The sequence below is a fragment of the Dipodomys spectabilis genome, unplaced genomic scaffold, assembly GCF_019054845.1.
Source record: "Dipodomys spectabilis isolate Male_0828 unplaced genomic scaffold, ASM1905484v1 ptg000085l, whole genome shotgun sequence".
Lineage (NCBI taxonomy): Eukaryota > Metazoa > Chordata > Mammalia > Rodentia > Heteromyidae > Dipodomys > Dipodomys spectabilis.
The window spans coordinates 6,056,978-6,072,225 of NW_024870762.1; the positions used below are offsets into that span (position 1 = coordinate 6,056,978).

At 45.2% G+C, this 15,248-nt stretch overlaps 1 protein-coding gene across 5 annotated transcripts; it reads right to left on the reverse strand.

Annotated features, from left to right (window-relative positions):
- Positions 1-8,050: 8,050 nt before the first annotated feature.
- On the reverse strand, positions 8,051-15,169 carry Prr3 (proline rich 3). Of its 5 annotated transcripts, none has more exons than XM_042684132.1 (5): positions 14,762-15,162; positions 14,355-14,483; positions 13,606-13,668; positions 9,563-9,853; positions 8,051-9,196 (listed from the first exon to the last, which is right to left on the reverse strand). In XM_042684132.1, exons 1-5 carry the CDS (start codon positions 14,826-14,828, stop codon positions 9,090-9,092), a joined length of 657 nt encoding a protein of 218 aa, XP_042540066.1. In that variant the 5' UTR covers positions 14,829-15,162; the 3' UTR covers positions 8,051-9,089. The 5 variants fall into 5 exon arrangements, 4 of the variants coding, with proteins under 4 accessions (XP_042540066.1, XP_042540063.1, XP_042540065.1 ...); XM_042684131.1 differs by adding an exon at positions 9,349-9,394 and having other exon boundaries at positions 9,112-9,196; positions 14,355-15,168; XM_042684129.1 differs by having other exon boundaries at positions 14,355-15,157.
- Positions 15,170-15,248: the final 79 nt, after the last annotated feature.

Sequence of the window (15,248 nt, forward strand, 5' to 3'; positions counted from 1 at the left end):
AATTAAAGTATAGAGAGGGCTTGGAAGGTGGCTCAGTGGTAAAGTGCTTGCCTTGCATGCATAAGGTCTGGGGTTTGATTCTTCAGTACCACATAAGCAGAAAAAGCCAGAAGTGGCTCTGTGGCTCAAGTGGTAGAGTGTTAGCCTTGAGCTGAGGAGCTGAGGGACAGTGCCCAGGCCCAGAGATCAGGTCCCAAAACCAACAAAATATATATATAAAGAATGATTGAAAAGTATAATACTATACTGATCATAGTAGTAGCTTGTAATACTAGACTGCTTATAGGCTTTAGTGATGTGAAATCTAAGCAAACCCTTGAAGACAGGAAGCATTCTGGCCACAATCATTTCTTGGAAAGAGACTTCCTAGCACAGTGATGCCCTATAACAAGGACTACCTAGTGTATTTTAAGGACCAAACAGCAAGGGGGTCAGTGTGGTGAAAATGGTATGAGTAAGCAAGAGTTTCTTGGAAAGGTGAGAAGGGAAGTTAAGCAGAGTCTGTGCTCACATGTCTTTTAGGTCAGCTTCTTCTCTGAACTAAAATGCAGTGACATCACATAACCTACACATTCAAAGGATGATTTTGGGGGAAGCGCTAAGAGTAGATAGGAGCTGGAGATTACACAAGAGGGGCAGAGTAGAAACCTATTAGGAGGTGATAGTGGCACCAGTATGATAGTAGTAAAGAAGAGGAAGAAGAAGAAGAAAAAGGAGAGGAAGAGGAAGAAGAAAAAGGAGAGGAGGAGGAGGAAGAAGCAGCTGCCTCTGGGTACTGGTGGCATACACCTGTAATTCTAGCTACTCAGGAAGCTTAGCTCTGAGGATCACAGTTCAAAGCCAGTTGGGGAGGAAAGTTTGTGAGACTCTTAGCTCCAGTCTTAGCTCCAGTTAATCACTAGAAAACCAGAAGTGACTCTGTGGCCAAAGTGGTAGAGTTTTGCTCAAGGCAAAGCAAAAAAGCTCAGGGACATGGGGCTAGGAAGGTGTCTCAGTGGTAGAGTGCTTGCCTTGCATGCATGAAGCCCTGCTACTTCAGGTTTTCTGGTGGTTAATTGAAGATCAGAGTTGAACTTCCTTGCTTGGGCTGGCTTTGAACCATGATCCTCAGAGCTCAGCCTCCGGAGTGACTAGGATTACAGATGTGAGCAAGTAATACCCAATACCAATTAGATTTATTTTTGGTGGTGCTGAGACCCCGTGGTCTGTTAGGAAGGTGCTCTAACTCTGAGCCATATTAAAAAAAAAAAACACCACAAAACCTTGCCTAAATCAACAAAATAAAAATCATTTGCTCAAAATATTCAGAATAAAGCCCAAACATTTACCAGAGCAAATAGGGCTCTGAATGAAATGATTCCTATTTTAATTTTGTTAGTACCAGGGTTTGTTTGACAGTGGGATTTGAACTTAGAACCTTGTATTTATTTTTATTTTTTGTTCGTCATCGGTCTTGAACTCTGGGCTTGGGTGCTATCCCTCAGCTGTTTAGCTCAAGGCGAGCGCTCTACCCCTTGAGCCATGGTACCACTTCCAGTTTTCCAGTGATTTATTGGAGATGAGTCTCACGGAGTTTCCTACCTGGGCTGGCTTTGAACCGTGATCCTCAGATCTCAGTCTCCTGAGTAGCTAGGATTATAGGCATGAGCCACCGGTGCCCGGCTAGAGCCTTGTATTTGATAGACATCTATTCTACCACTTGAGTCATGCCTACAGTTTTCAATTTTTTAGGCAGTATCATGTGCTGTTACAGGATGGTGGCGCAGTTAAGTGTCATCCCACGTTCTCAGCATCTCAAATAATTGAGCAAAACTGAGGTTCTTCATAATTGACAGTTTGGAGTGGCAGAAGGTGGTTACATAACCGTTTTAAATTATGTATGACCATTCCCACAGTGCATTCTGTCATAATGATATTAATTTTATTCCAGGCACAAACATAGGCATATTAGGAGTCTCTACTGCAAGTTTACTTAAGGACAGCTAAGTGCAGTACTGCACATGTGCTATTAAGGGAAATTTTCTTTTGCTGGTCTGTGTGGGACATGTGTTGGTACTTTTTGATGGTCATTAGGTGAGAAAGTAGTAGTCTTGGAGAAGTCCTCAGACAGGGCAGATCAGTGGGTCAATCTTACCAGAGGCTAAAACAACCATGACCATGCTTTATCTGCCTATCTCAGTTCTTTTGCCCATGGACAGTGGTGTGCTCCTATTTCTGCCTTCTTAGTAACTGGTGATTACAGGTTAGGCTGCTTTGAACTATATAGCCTCCTGATTCAGTTTTTCAAGTACTGGTATTACAGGAATGTACCACCAGGCCCAATTTGCTGAACTTCATGATCTCATTTCCTACAATCTAGTCACACTGGCTCTCTATTTTTATTTCAAAACTCATCCCTGCCTCAAAAGACCTTTGCCCTTAAGTATTCCCTATGCATGGAATGAATTTACTTCATTTAAGTCTCTGTCGACGTTACCTATTTTAATGTCAGTTTTATCTTTTCTACCTGTCACTCTGTAGCTTTTGGCTATTTTCTTCTCTTTATTTTCTGAACTTCAATAGGTTTTACAAGGGGGTTACAATTAAACATACTTCCTTCACATTTTCTTCCACATACTTATTACTTAAAATTTTACTACACTTTTATCTCTTATGCTGAAAACAATGTAAACTCCACATGGTAGGTTTTTGTCCTTTCACAGATAGATTTCCAGTCCCTAAAACAGTGCTTGCCCTTGAGTTGGCAGTAAAATATGCAGTAATAAGCACAGTGAATGAATGCAAGGCTTAAGTAAGACAATGCTTATAGAGGTCAGCATGGAACTCACAAAGAGCAGGCAGACAGTTCCATTCAGAGATCTCTCGCTGTCTCTCTTTAATGTTTGTTGTTGTTGGTGGCAGTATTGCATTTGATTTAACCAAGCCACTAAATGTCAGAGTTCCTCAAGGCCAAGTTCTGGGCTTTTCTGCCCAGGATTCCCAGTTAGACTTCTGGGAGAAGTCTATTATAGCCAGTGTGTTTTAGGGAGCCCCTTGGGCCATTTATGTCTTTCACATCACTCATCACAACTTGTATTTGTCCATTTTATTTGTTCATTTTATTTATTTATTTTTTTGGCTGGTTGTGGGGCCTGAACTCTGGGCCCAGGCTCTGTCCCTCAGCTCTTCAGCTCAAGGCTAGTTCTACCACTTGAGCCACAGCACCACTTCTGGGTTTTTTCTGCTTATGTGGTGCTGAGGAATGGAACCCAGGGCCTCATGCATGTAAAGCAAGCACTCTGCCACTGAGCCACCTTCCCAGCCCTTATTTTATTTTTTGTTGATCGTGGGGCCTGAACTTTGGGCCTGGGCGGTGTCCCTCAGCTCTTTCAGCTCAAGGCTAGTGCTTTACCATTTGAGCCACAATTCTTTTTTCTTTTTTTTGTCGGTGGTGGGGCTTGAACTCTGGGCTTGAGCACTGTCCCTGCGCTCTTCAGCTCAAGGTGAGCACTCTACTGCTTGAGGCATAGCACTAGTGGTTTATTGGAGATAAGAGTCTCACTGACTTTCCTGCCTGGGCTGGCTTTGAACCATGATCCTCAGATCTCAGCCTCCTGTGTAGCTAGGATTACAGGCATGAGCCACTGGTGCCTGGCTACATTGAGCCACAGTTCTACTTCTGGCCTTTTCTGTTTATGTGGTGCTGAAGAATCGAACCCAGAGCCTCATGCATAGGGCAAGGACTCTACCACTGAGCCACCTTCCCAGCCCAATCCATTTTATTTTTGAGAAAAACAGTTCCTGACAACTAGGACATAGTCTTACATTAACAGCTTTTGTGTTGCCAAGAGCTGGTCTGATATGGATAGTCTATGGTACTCTTGTTGAACATAATCTCATAGAAGACTAAGTGTCATATAAAGTCATTCTATGATGGTGAAGTTTAGACAAAGCTTGTAACTTTTTTTTGTTGTGGGGATTGAACTCAGAACCTGGGCACTGTCCCTGAGCTCTTTTGCTCAAGTCTAGCGCACTACCACTTTCAGCACAGCACTACTCCTGGTTTAATGATAGTTAATTGGAAATAAGTCTCATGAACTCCTGCCCAAGCTGGCTTTGAACTTTGACCTTCAGATTTCAGCCTCCTGAGTAGACCAGATTACAGGCATTAGACATCAATACCCAGCTTTTATAATCTTTTCTAAGCACAAAAAATGGTTACCATGCAAACTACAAAAGTACAAATGTAATCTTAGCTATACTATAAGTGAGGCAGAGATTGGGAAGAGCAAGGTCTGAGACCAGCCTAGACAAAAGTTTGCCAAATTCCATCGCAAGCATTCAAAGCTGGGCAAGGTATGGTGGTGGTACATGCCAATCGTCCCAGCTAAGTGGATGTGTAACTGCAGTGATTTTGGTCTGTGATAATCTAGAAATAATTTGAGATCTTCACCACACAATAACTAAGGCATAAAGGACTCAGATTGTGTTTCAAGTTATAAACCTGTGTAGTAAGTGCGAGCCCTTGAGTTCAAAACCCATTATTGCAAAAATTAAAACAATTTGAAAAGCAAATGAATGCTGGGTGCCGGTGGCTCACCCTTGTAATCCTAGCTATTCAGGAGGCTGAGATCTGAGGTTTGAGATTCAAAGCCAGCCCAGGCAGGAAAGTCCATGAGACTCTCATTCCAATTAACCACCTGAAAACTGGAAGAGGCATGGCAGCTCAAGTGGTAGAATACTTGCCTTGAGCTGAAGAGCTGAGGGACAGCGCCAGGCCCAGAGTTCAAGCCCCACGACTGACCAAAAAAGAAAAAGAAAAAAAAAAGCAAATGAATTCTCTTGGAATGATGACTTTTTTCCCCTGGGGCTTGAACTCAGGGCCTGTCCTTGAATTTCTTTTGCTCAAGGCTAGCACTCTCCTTGAGCCACAGTGCCACTTCTGGCTTTTTCTGTTTATGTGGTACTGAGGAATCAGTATGCATGCTAGGCAAGCACTCTATCAGTAAGCCACATTCCTAGCCCTGTAACTTTCACCTTATTATATTCTTTCCTCCTCCATAAGATCAAGAAGGGTAATCATAGAATCATTCTGCCTTTTAAATTTTATTTGGGACAGGATCTCACTATATAGCCTAATTTGGCCTTGAACTCACTATCCTGCTTGTCTCCCAAGTGCTAGGATTAAAGCATGCTCCACCATGCCTGGTTGCTCATGCTTGACGGCATGCTTTTTGAAATCACATGGTTCCCAAAGAACTAGTTATTAGCCATAGTAAAATACAAGTCAGAAGAGCCATAGGCTCTTTTGAGGAAAGTTCCTCAAAGATGACTTGTTTTCTGCCCTTTATCCAGTCTTTGAAATAGATGAGGGAACTAGAGCTTTACTTTGGACCATGAATAAGTTTATGGTCTGGGTTATAGACTACAAAACACAAAGCTGGGGTTAGTGTTTAGAATGCCTGAGGACCTTGTAATGACTATCACAGGACTTGACTGTCTACTTCTTTTTATTGTTGTTGGTTGCAGGGCTTGAACTCTAGGCCTGGGCGCTGTCCTTGTGCTCTTCAGCGCAAGGCGAGCATTCTACCACTTGAGCCACAGCACCACTTCCGGTTTCTAGTGGCTTATTGGAAATAAGAGTCTTACAGAGTTTCCTGCCCAGGCTGGCTTTGAACCATGATCCTCAGATGTCAGCCTCATGAGTAGCTAGGATTACAGAAGTGAGCCACCGGTGCCCAGCTGCCTACTTTTTAACTTGTAACTATGTTAAGACTTTTTTTTTTTGGGTACCAATTCTGGTACCCTACAGGTCTTAGGGCTTAGTCATTGTCCCTTAGCTTTTTTTTTTTTGGGTCCCGAACTCTGGGCCTGAGCGCTGTCCCTCAGCTCTTCAGCTCAAGGCAAGCGCTCTACCACTTGAGCCACAGTGCCACTTACGGCTTTTTTCTTTTTGCTTATGTGGTGCTGAGGAATCGAATCCAGGGCCTCAGGCATGCAAGGCAAGCACTCTACCACTGAGCCACCTTCCCAGCCCTCCCTTAGCTTTTATACTCAAGGCTGGCACTCTTACCAGTCTGAGCCACAGCTCTATTTCTGGTCTTCTGGTGATTATTTAGAGATTAAGTCTCACAGGCTTTCTTGTCCAGGCCAGCTTCAAACCATGATCTTCAGATCTCAGCCTTCTGAGTAGCTAGGATTACAGGTGTGAGCCACCAGCACCCAGCTTCCCCAGGCTCTTTTTTTTTCTTTTTCTGTCGGTTATGGGGCTTGAACTCTGTCCCTCAGCTCTTCAACTCAAGACTAGCACTCTACTGCTTGAGTCACAGCACTACTTCCGGTGTTCTAGTGGTTAATTGGAGATGAGTCTCATGGACTTTCCTGCCCAGGCTGGCTTCGAACTGTGATTTTCAGATCTCAGCCTCCTGAGTAGCTAGGATTACAGGTGTGAGCCATTGGCATCCAGTTTCTTCAAAGTCTTAAGAGCCAGGCAATGGTAGTCTATGCCTGTAATTGTAGCTACTCAAAAGGCTGAAATTTGAGGATTATGGTTTGAAGCCAGCCTGGACAGTAAAGTCTGAGACTCTTATCTCCAATAAACCATGCAGAAAAAGCCAGAAGTGGTGTTGTGGCTCAATTGGTATAGTGCTAGCCTTGAGCCAATAGAAACTCAGGGACAGAGCCCAGGCGAGTTCAAGGCACAGGACTGGGAAAAGAAAAAAATTTTGGGAAGTCTTTTTTTTGTTTTCGGTTGGTTGTGAGGCTTGAACTCTGGGCTTGGGCGCTGTCCCTGTGCTCTTCAGCTCAAGGCCAGCACTCTACTGCTTGAGCCACAGTGCCACTTCTGGTTTTCTAGTGGTTTATTGGAGATAAGTATCACAGATGGGGGCTGGGAAGGTGGCTCAGTGGTAGAGCGCTTGCCTTGCATGCTCGAGGCCCTGGGTTTGATTCCTCAGCACCACATAAGCAAAAAGAAAAAAGCCGGAAGTGGTGCTGTGGCTCAAGTGGTAGAGCGCTAGCCTTGAGCTGAAGAGCTGAGGGACAGCGCCCAGGCCCAGAGTGCAGGCCCCACGACCGGAGCCCCCCCACCCCCAAAAAAAAAGTCTCACAGACTTTCCTGCCCAGGCTGGCTTTGAACCGAGATCCTCCGATCTCAGCCCCCTGAGTAGCTAGGATTACAGGTGTGAGCCACCAGCGCCCACCTTTGGGAAGTCTTTTGCTCTCATTTCTGGTGTGGGAAAATGTTTCTCTTCTTCATTTCTTATTATAACAGTATGATATACTAAAAACAAATCCTTGTTAAAAAACAAAACAACCACACACAAAAAATGTATCTCTAGTGGTAGAGCACTAGCCTTGAGTACAAACAGGCTCAAGGATAGCACCCAAGCTCCGAGTTCAAGCCCCACAACCAACAACAAAAAGCTGGGAGCAGGGTGTCAGGGGCTCACACTTGTAATCCTAGCTACTCAGGAGGCTGAGATCTGAGGATCAGGTTCAAAGCCAGCCCCAGCAGGAAACCTTGTGACTCTTTATCTCCAATATTCTCCTTAGAAAAAGCCAGAAGTGGTGCTGTGGCTCAAGTGGTAGTGCTAACCTTGAGCAAAGAGAGGTTCAGGGACACTGCCCAGCCCAAGTTGAAACCCCAGGCTTTTTTACTTAAAAATAAAAAACAAGCTGGTTTTGTTATGACTACTTAAAATTGACAATCTGGGATGAGAGGTACTTAATATGAAGATAAATAAATGTCCATGAATATCAAAGCTTGCATATCCAACTCACAGCTCCACTTCCAGCTTTTTCTGGTGGCTCACTGGAGATGTCTCTTGGCCTTTCCTGCCCATGCTGGCTTTGAACTGTGATCCTCAGATCTAAGCCTCCTGAGTAGCTAACATTACAGGCATGAGCCACTGCTGCCTGCCTTAAGCACATTTCTCTATTGACAAATGAGACCTGACTCATTCTCTCAAGATGAGAATGGACTTAAGCATCACATTTTACATCAGTATTGTGCATGAACTAAAAACATCTGCACTTTCAGAGGGCTGGAATACAGAGATGAAAGAAAATGCTTGTTTCCACTGTGTTTATTACTAATATAAAAAATGTTAAAAAGAAAAAAAAAATCATTCTCAGTTCTCCAACAGCACTCATCCTTCCCTCTTGCCTACACAACTCCTGACCCATTTCCTCAGGGCCAGTTCAGAACTGAACCTGTTCACTGCCGTTTTCACAGAAAACAACCAGTGCCAGGGATGTGAGGGAAGAGGGGGACAGGTTCCACCCAAAGACAGGCCAGGTAGAGATTCACAGAATTCAAATGAAAAGGCTGGTGGCCTCACAATGACAGAGCCTAACTAAAATAGGCTGGGGAGAAGGCTTGTTGTCTGAGGCCTTACAAGACATTACTGGCCCATGTCAGACTCAGAACAACCAACACCAAAATGGGGAGGACCAGGCTGGGGGAAGTTTCACAATTCCTCCATGTTGGGAGATAGGGAAAGGCTAGAGGGTACTAAGAAAAAACTTATTCTAGTGTTGAGAAGTCACAAAAATGCCACGGACACTGAGAAAGGCTACAGGGGGATGCACAGTTTCACAAAGCACAGTGATCACAGACCATAGTGGTGGGGATCATGCTACTGACAGAGAAACTACAAAATCCAAAAGTAGGGGGATGGCTGTTCAGGAAGTAACTGTGTGTCGGCCAGATAACCTGGCAAGTTTCCCAAGCAGCTGAAAACACTGGGGTGTCACGTAAAGAGGACAACCAGCTAGAGAGGATAGCGAACTGCTCCAGGGCTCTCAGGAATCGAGGGCAATACTGGGGAACAGGTGGACAGATGCACAAGAAAGAGCACCAAAGGTTTCCTGTTAAGCAGTCACTTGGCGAAGGAGAAGATCCGAGTGAAGGGAACAAGATGGGGTCCTGAAGGTGAGTCTCTGGAGCCTGTATCAGAGCCAGTGCGCACTGTGCGCTGGTGATGAATGGGTCACTTGACTGAGGGTGCTGGGTGGAAGAGCCTCGGAGTAGCTGTCACTAGGCCACGGGGAAATACATGGCCACTAGGTTAGAGGACTCTTTCCAGTCTGGATGGGAAGGCACAGTCTCACAGAGGAGGTCCATTGACGCCTGGATGGTAGAAGGCACAGAGGTCTTCATATCGACAGTGACCCTTTTTGGAAAAGTGTCGGCAGACAGGGCGGCTGGATTTGTCTGTGGACAAGTGATAATTGAGTGGTTTAAAAATCCGAGTAACAAAAAAAAACAGAAATGGAGTGGAAAGCAGAAATAAAAATCCAATTTCCTACCCCCTACCACTTCCAGGTATTCTGGCTTCAGGCATACTAAATACAATGCACACTGACCTTTATTTTTAACACCTCCAGGTATTATGGAATAGTACTCTTTCTTCTGGGGGAAAAAACAATCAGGGCTGTCTTACTTCATAAGATAGCTGGGAGATTAGCCTTAGGTTCAATCCCTTGCACTGCAGCTCAGGGTCACAGGTATCCTGGGAATTAGGCCACTATGGGAGTGATGGGTATGAAATGTGTATAGGCATCACAACATGGACCTCACCTTCCATAACCTGGGGGCCATCCTTAGGTGGGCAGGTATTCTTGATAAGAGACCAGCTTTTGAGCCTTCGAGGGTTTCTCTGCTCTTTGTGAAAGCTTTCCCTGGAGGGACCCCCATGGCCCGGCCCCGGAAAAGGAGGTTCAGCATTAATTCCCCACCATCCACGACCATATGGACCAGACCTGGGGCCTAGGCCTCCCCGAATTGGGCCTCTGCCCCGGGGAGGAGGAGGGAGGCTCAGCAGTGGTGGAATCATTGGTCCCCTTGATCCTGGAGGGCCTCTGTGAAGAGCTGGAGAAAGACACAGAAGAGTCACCAAATGAGTATGACAACCTAGTCTTGAAACAGAAGCCCTTATTTGCCCCCATCTTTATTGAAGTAGAACATATAAAGACACATCAATTTTAAGTGCTTAATTACCACAAAATAACCATTTGTGTTTCCACCACCTAGGTGAAGAGAGAGAGCCTATCCGCACTTCAAAAGACCCTTCCAGTTGCCCCTCCTTCCTCCCCAAAGAGAACCATCAGCCTGTCTTCTAACATCATAGATTATTAATCTTTGCCTGTTTTTGAACTTTGCCTCCTTTCGCTCAACGTGTTTGCGAGATTCATTCAGGTTGCCTGTAGCAGTGTTCGTTCATTTTCATTGCAGCGTGGTATCCCATTGCATGCACACGCAATAACTGATTTATCCACTCTACTGATGATGAACATGTGGGTGGTTTCCAGTTTGGGGCTATAAGGAAAAATGCTGCTATGAACATTTTTATACATGTTTTTAGTACACTTATGAATGCATTTCTCTTGAGTATATATGTAGTCTAGGGATCCTTGGTAAAAGAGTCCATGTATGTTCAAGTTTAATAATGTTAAGTTTTGTTTCAAAGTTGTAACCAATTTATACTCCTAGCCAGCTGTTCCCTGGCTAAACAACACTTGCTATCCCGTCTTTTTCTTTGTCATTATTTTGAGTGGTGGGTTTTGTTTTTGTGGTTAAAAAAAAAAACAAACAAACATAGAAAAATTTGTCATTTAGGGCTGGGAAGGTGACTCAGTGGTAGAGCACTTGCCTTGCATGCATGAGGCCCTGGGTTTGATTCCTCAGCACCACATAAGCAAAAAGAAAAAAGCCGGAAGTGGTGCTGTGGCTCAAGTGGTAGAGCACTAGCCTTGAGCTGAAGGGCTGAGGGACAGTGCCCAGGCCCAGAGTTCAGGCCCCACAACTGGACCCCCCCCCCAAAAAAAATTGTTATTTAGCCAGATTTTTTCTTTTGTTTCTTTTTTTGGGGGTCTTGTTTCTTTTGTTCTGGATCTTGAACTTAGGGCCTAGGCACTCTCTTTGAGCTCAAGTCTAGAACTCCAAAACTTGAGCTAGAGCTTCCAGTTCTGGCTTTTTGGTGGTTAAATGGAGATAAGAATCTCATGGAGGGCTAGAAGGTGGCTCAGTGGTATAGTGTTTGCCTTGCATACATGAGGCCATGGGTTTAATTCCTCAACACCACATAAGCAGAAAAAGCCGGAAGTGGTGCTGTGGCTCAAATGGTAGAGTGCTAGCCTTGAGCTGAAATGCTCAGAGACAGTGTCTAGGCCAAGAGTTCAGGCCCCACAACTGACCAAAAAAACCCCTCAATCTCATGGACTTTCTTGCCTGAAGTGGCTTCAAACTGTGAGTCTCAAGTATCAGCCTCCTGAGTAGCTAGAATTATAGGCAAAAGCCACTGCTTCCCCCTCCTCCTCACTTAATCAGTTTTAAGTCCACAGAGCGTTAAGTATATTCATGCTGTGAAATATATCCCCTGAACTTTACTTTATAAAACTGAAACACTGTAACCATTAAACTCTCTTTCTTCCTTTTCTTCACTAGTAATCATCATTCTATTATTTCTCTCTATTTTTGGGGGGAGGGGGTGGTCAGTCATGGGGCTTGAACTCAGGGCCTGAGTGCTGTCCCTGAGCTCTTTCACTCAAGGCTAGAGTTCTACCATGTCTAGCCATAGCACCACTTCTAAGGTTCTGGTGGTTAATTGGCAGTAACAGTCTCACAGACTTTCCTGCCCAAGCTAGCTCTGAACTGTAATCCTCAGATCTCAGCCTCCTGAGTAGCTAAGGACTATAGGTGTGAGCCACCAGAGGTTGGCTATGTATTTGATTTTAGACAGTTCATGTGAAGGGAACTTACAGCAATTATTTCAGTTTATGTCACTTAGCATAATGTACTCAAGGTTCATCTATGTTATATAGAATCTAAGGGCACTTTTCTTCCTTTACAAGGTCAAGCAAGTCTGCTGAATGTATACACATTTTGTTTAACTATTCTTCTGTCAATGGACATTGGATTCCTTCTATCTAACTCTTAAATATTGTGAATGTGCTGCTATCTATGAATGAGTGTGCAAATCTTGTTTTCTTCTGGATATATACCTAGCTGGGGTCTGTTGAATCACATAGCACTTTTTTTTTTTTGATAAATTTTCAAACTGTTTAACATAGTGGTTACATAGTCTTTTTAATGGGTTGTCTGGAGAAATTATTTTATTCATTTTCTAAATTTGGGTGCTGGTACTGAGATTTGAACTCAGGGTCCTTTAGCTTTCTTTGCTCAAGGCTGGTACACCTCCACTTCCATCTTTTTGCTGGTTAACTGGAAATGAGTCTCTCATATATGTATGTTTTTATACCTTGATAGGCAGATCTCAGTCTCCCGAGTAGCTAGGATTATAAGTTTGAGCCACTGGAACCTGACCCTGAAGAAACTCCTTATATAATTCTAGATATGACACCGGGCGCCAGGGGCTCATGCCTAAGCTGAGGGGCAATGCTAAGGCCACGAGTTCAAGCCCCATGACTGACCAAAAAAAAAAAAAAAATTCTAGATATGAACTTGTTTATTGTTGTTGTAAATATCTTCTATGCTATGTTTCCTGTTCATTTCTTTATGATTGTATGTGTGTTGGCCCTGGGGTTTGAACTCAGGGCCTAGGAGCTGTTTCTGTGCTTTTATGCTCAAGACTAGCACTCTACCACCTGAGCCACAGCACTAGTTCTAGCTTTTTGGTAGTTAATAGGAAACAAGAGTTTTACAGACTTTCCTGCCCCAGCTGGATTTGAACCATGATCCTCTTTTGAGTGAGGTGTGAGCCACTGGCACTCAGCTCCTGTTAAACTTTCTAGTGTTATCTGACTAACATAAATTTATACTATCTGATGCAGTTCAATATATCAATCTTCCTTTTAACTTTAGAGTAAGCATGTGTGTTTCTTTATATACTTTTTAGAGAATGATTCTTCTGCTTTTTACATGTGTGAAATTGATGTTATCAATGAGAATAAGAGGTCAAATTTCATTTTTTTCCCAAAAATGTCATTGAAAAGAAGACCACTTCTTCAGTTCTGTTTCCACATTCAAGTGTCACTACATCTGTGGGCCTTTTACTAGACTCTTTAAGCTGACTTATACTTCTATCTGTGTCCAAACTAGTGTCATAACTACTGTGGTGTTGTAGCGTCTTGATGTTCAGAATAAAGCCTCCCCTTTTTAAGAATGTCTTGCCAGTCTCTACCCAGAGCCTCTGCATTTCTATATAATGAGGTAAAATGCTTACTTTCTTCACACAAGCATTACAGGGATTGATTGGGAATGCATTGAACATATGGGACAATTTGGGAAATATTTTGTAACACTGTGTTTTCAAACTTATCAACATACAATTTCTCTCCATTTACTTAGGTACAAATGCCTAACCTTTTGATTTTTGTTTGTTTTTTGGCCAGTTCTGAGGCTTGAACTCGGGGCCTGGACACTGTCCCTGAACTTTTTTGCTCAAGGCTAGCATTCTACCACTTAAGCCACAGTACCACTTCCGGCTTTTTCTGTTTATGTGGTACTGAGGAATAGAACCCAGGGCTTCATACACGCTAGGCACGCACTCTACAGCTAAGCCACATTCCCAGCCCGAACCTTCTGATTTTTAAATCTCCATTGGTTTTACTCTCTCCTTTAGGACAAAAAAAACCCAAGAATTCAGAGTCCTTACTCCTCACCTGACTTGGGTTCACCAGGCTTTCCATTGGCCATGGGGGGAGGGCCCAGAAGGCTGGGTGGTCCTAAGAACAGATACAAAAGTATGGTCATTAGGATAGACTAAGGGGTGACAATCCTGTTCTCAGGCTATTTTGTTCTGTTACTCATTTTTAAGATGCAACCAGAAGTCAAGTATATTTTCAGCGTTATTATAAGTCTTCGTTTCCTCTTTCCGCCCTTTCCACTGCAAAGCTGTTTCAGGCTTGACAGAAAGTGGAGACTCCATCAAAGGGGCGATATAAGATACTGACAACTTTTTTTCCCCTCATGATGCCATTAACACAATCCCATACCTTAACTGCTGGCCTTTCTCTCTCTCTCTCCCACCCCTTTCTCCTTACTTCTGAAAAGTCTACACGTCCACCTTCGCAGTGAAGTATGGTCACAAACTGTCATCCCAGCCATCACAATCTGTCAAATCCCTTACAGTCTCTCTCCCCTGCCATTCTGCGGCTGCGCACAAGAGCTCTTTATCCTCACCTCCTCCGCCTTCTCTAGAAAGGTTTTTGGGGGTTAGAATAAGGTGGAAGGGTTAAGTCAGAGAACTCCTCGTTGAAAGGTTCCGTCCGGAGCAGACCTCTCCCACCTTCGCCCCAGCGCCTGGGCCCCTCTTCCTTCCGCCTGAGCCCCTCTCCCCGCACTACCAGCTTCTCGCTCCTCGCCCTGACCAGGCTGACAAGCGTGTGCCCACCCTTCTCCAGCCCCTCACCGATGGGACTCTCATCTTCCTCATCTCCAGTCTCATCCCGCTCAGACAGTGGAGGCTGTTGGGGCGGCGGCGGCTGCTGCTGCTGCTGATTCTGCTTCTTTCGTTTCGGCATCGTGGCTGCGGCAATGGCTGCAGAGGGATTTGGAGGGCAGTGGGGAAGGGGCACACTGGGATTCTGTTTCCGTTTCCGGGGGCGGGGGTCCGTGAGACCGAGGCTCCCACCGTCCCACTTCCGGAAGACTGCGGGGAATCTTGGCTTCGGCCGCGTTCTCATGTAAACTGCCTTCGCCGGTCTCTGCCAGGCGTGGCGGCAACCTCGGGCCGTCCCTTGGCTGCGTTTCTAAAAGTGGCTAATTTTTTCTCCGCTTTTCTCCTCATGCGGAAAAGCACCACAACCCGCAACTTACGGCGTGCCATAGAGTCGACGGGCTTTTCGAGGGGCCTGAAGGCCTGAGACCAGAAGGCTTGTCGCATCCTAAAATCGCCACATCCGGTCCCCTGGTTACTATGGTAACAGCTGCAGGCACAACTTGGTGCCCCCTGACCTCTCTCCAAAGTCCTTGTCCCGCCTGGGTTTTTCTTCTCGTGCGGGCCTGCACTTAGGAGCTACTGTAAGCCCGGTTCTTCTCGTCGTTCCCACGAGGGAATCGGGTCACAGCAGGTTGGCACGCAGGACTCTTCCGACCTGTGATCGTGCCCCCCGCCTAGCCAGGCAGAGCGGCTTCATCCCCCGGGGCCTGGCAGCTGGGGCTTGGCACTGAGCTTGGACAGCGGGCCCACGCCCCGCTCTGGTCCAGGTGGTAGGACCCGCCCTCCGCCGCACCGCCCCCTCCAGGTGAGTGGTAGCTTCCCCCGGGAGCGCAAGGTAGTGATGACACGCAAACCCCCTCCTCC

Bases quoted from the DNA above. Each gene is read 5' to 3' on its own strand.
- Prr3 (XM_042684129.1), bottom strand. From the start codon at position 14,628: ATGAGAACGCGGCCGAAGCCAAGATTCCCCGCAGTCTTCCGGAAGTGG. The intron at 9,854-13,605 runs GTGAGGAGTAAG...GTCTTTCTCCAG, and splicing joins GCCTGGTGAACCCAAGTCAG to CTCTTCACAGAGGCCCTCCA. The intron at 9,197-9,562 runs GTGAGGTCCATG...ACTTGTCCACAG, and splicing joins TGGCCCCCAGGTTATGGAAG to ACAAATCCAGCCGCCCTGTC.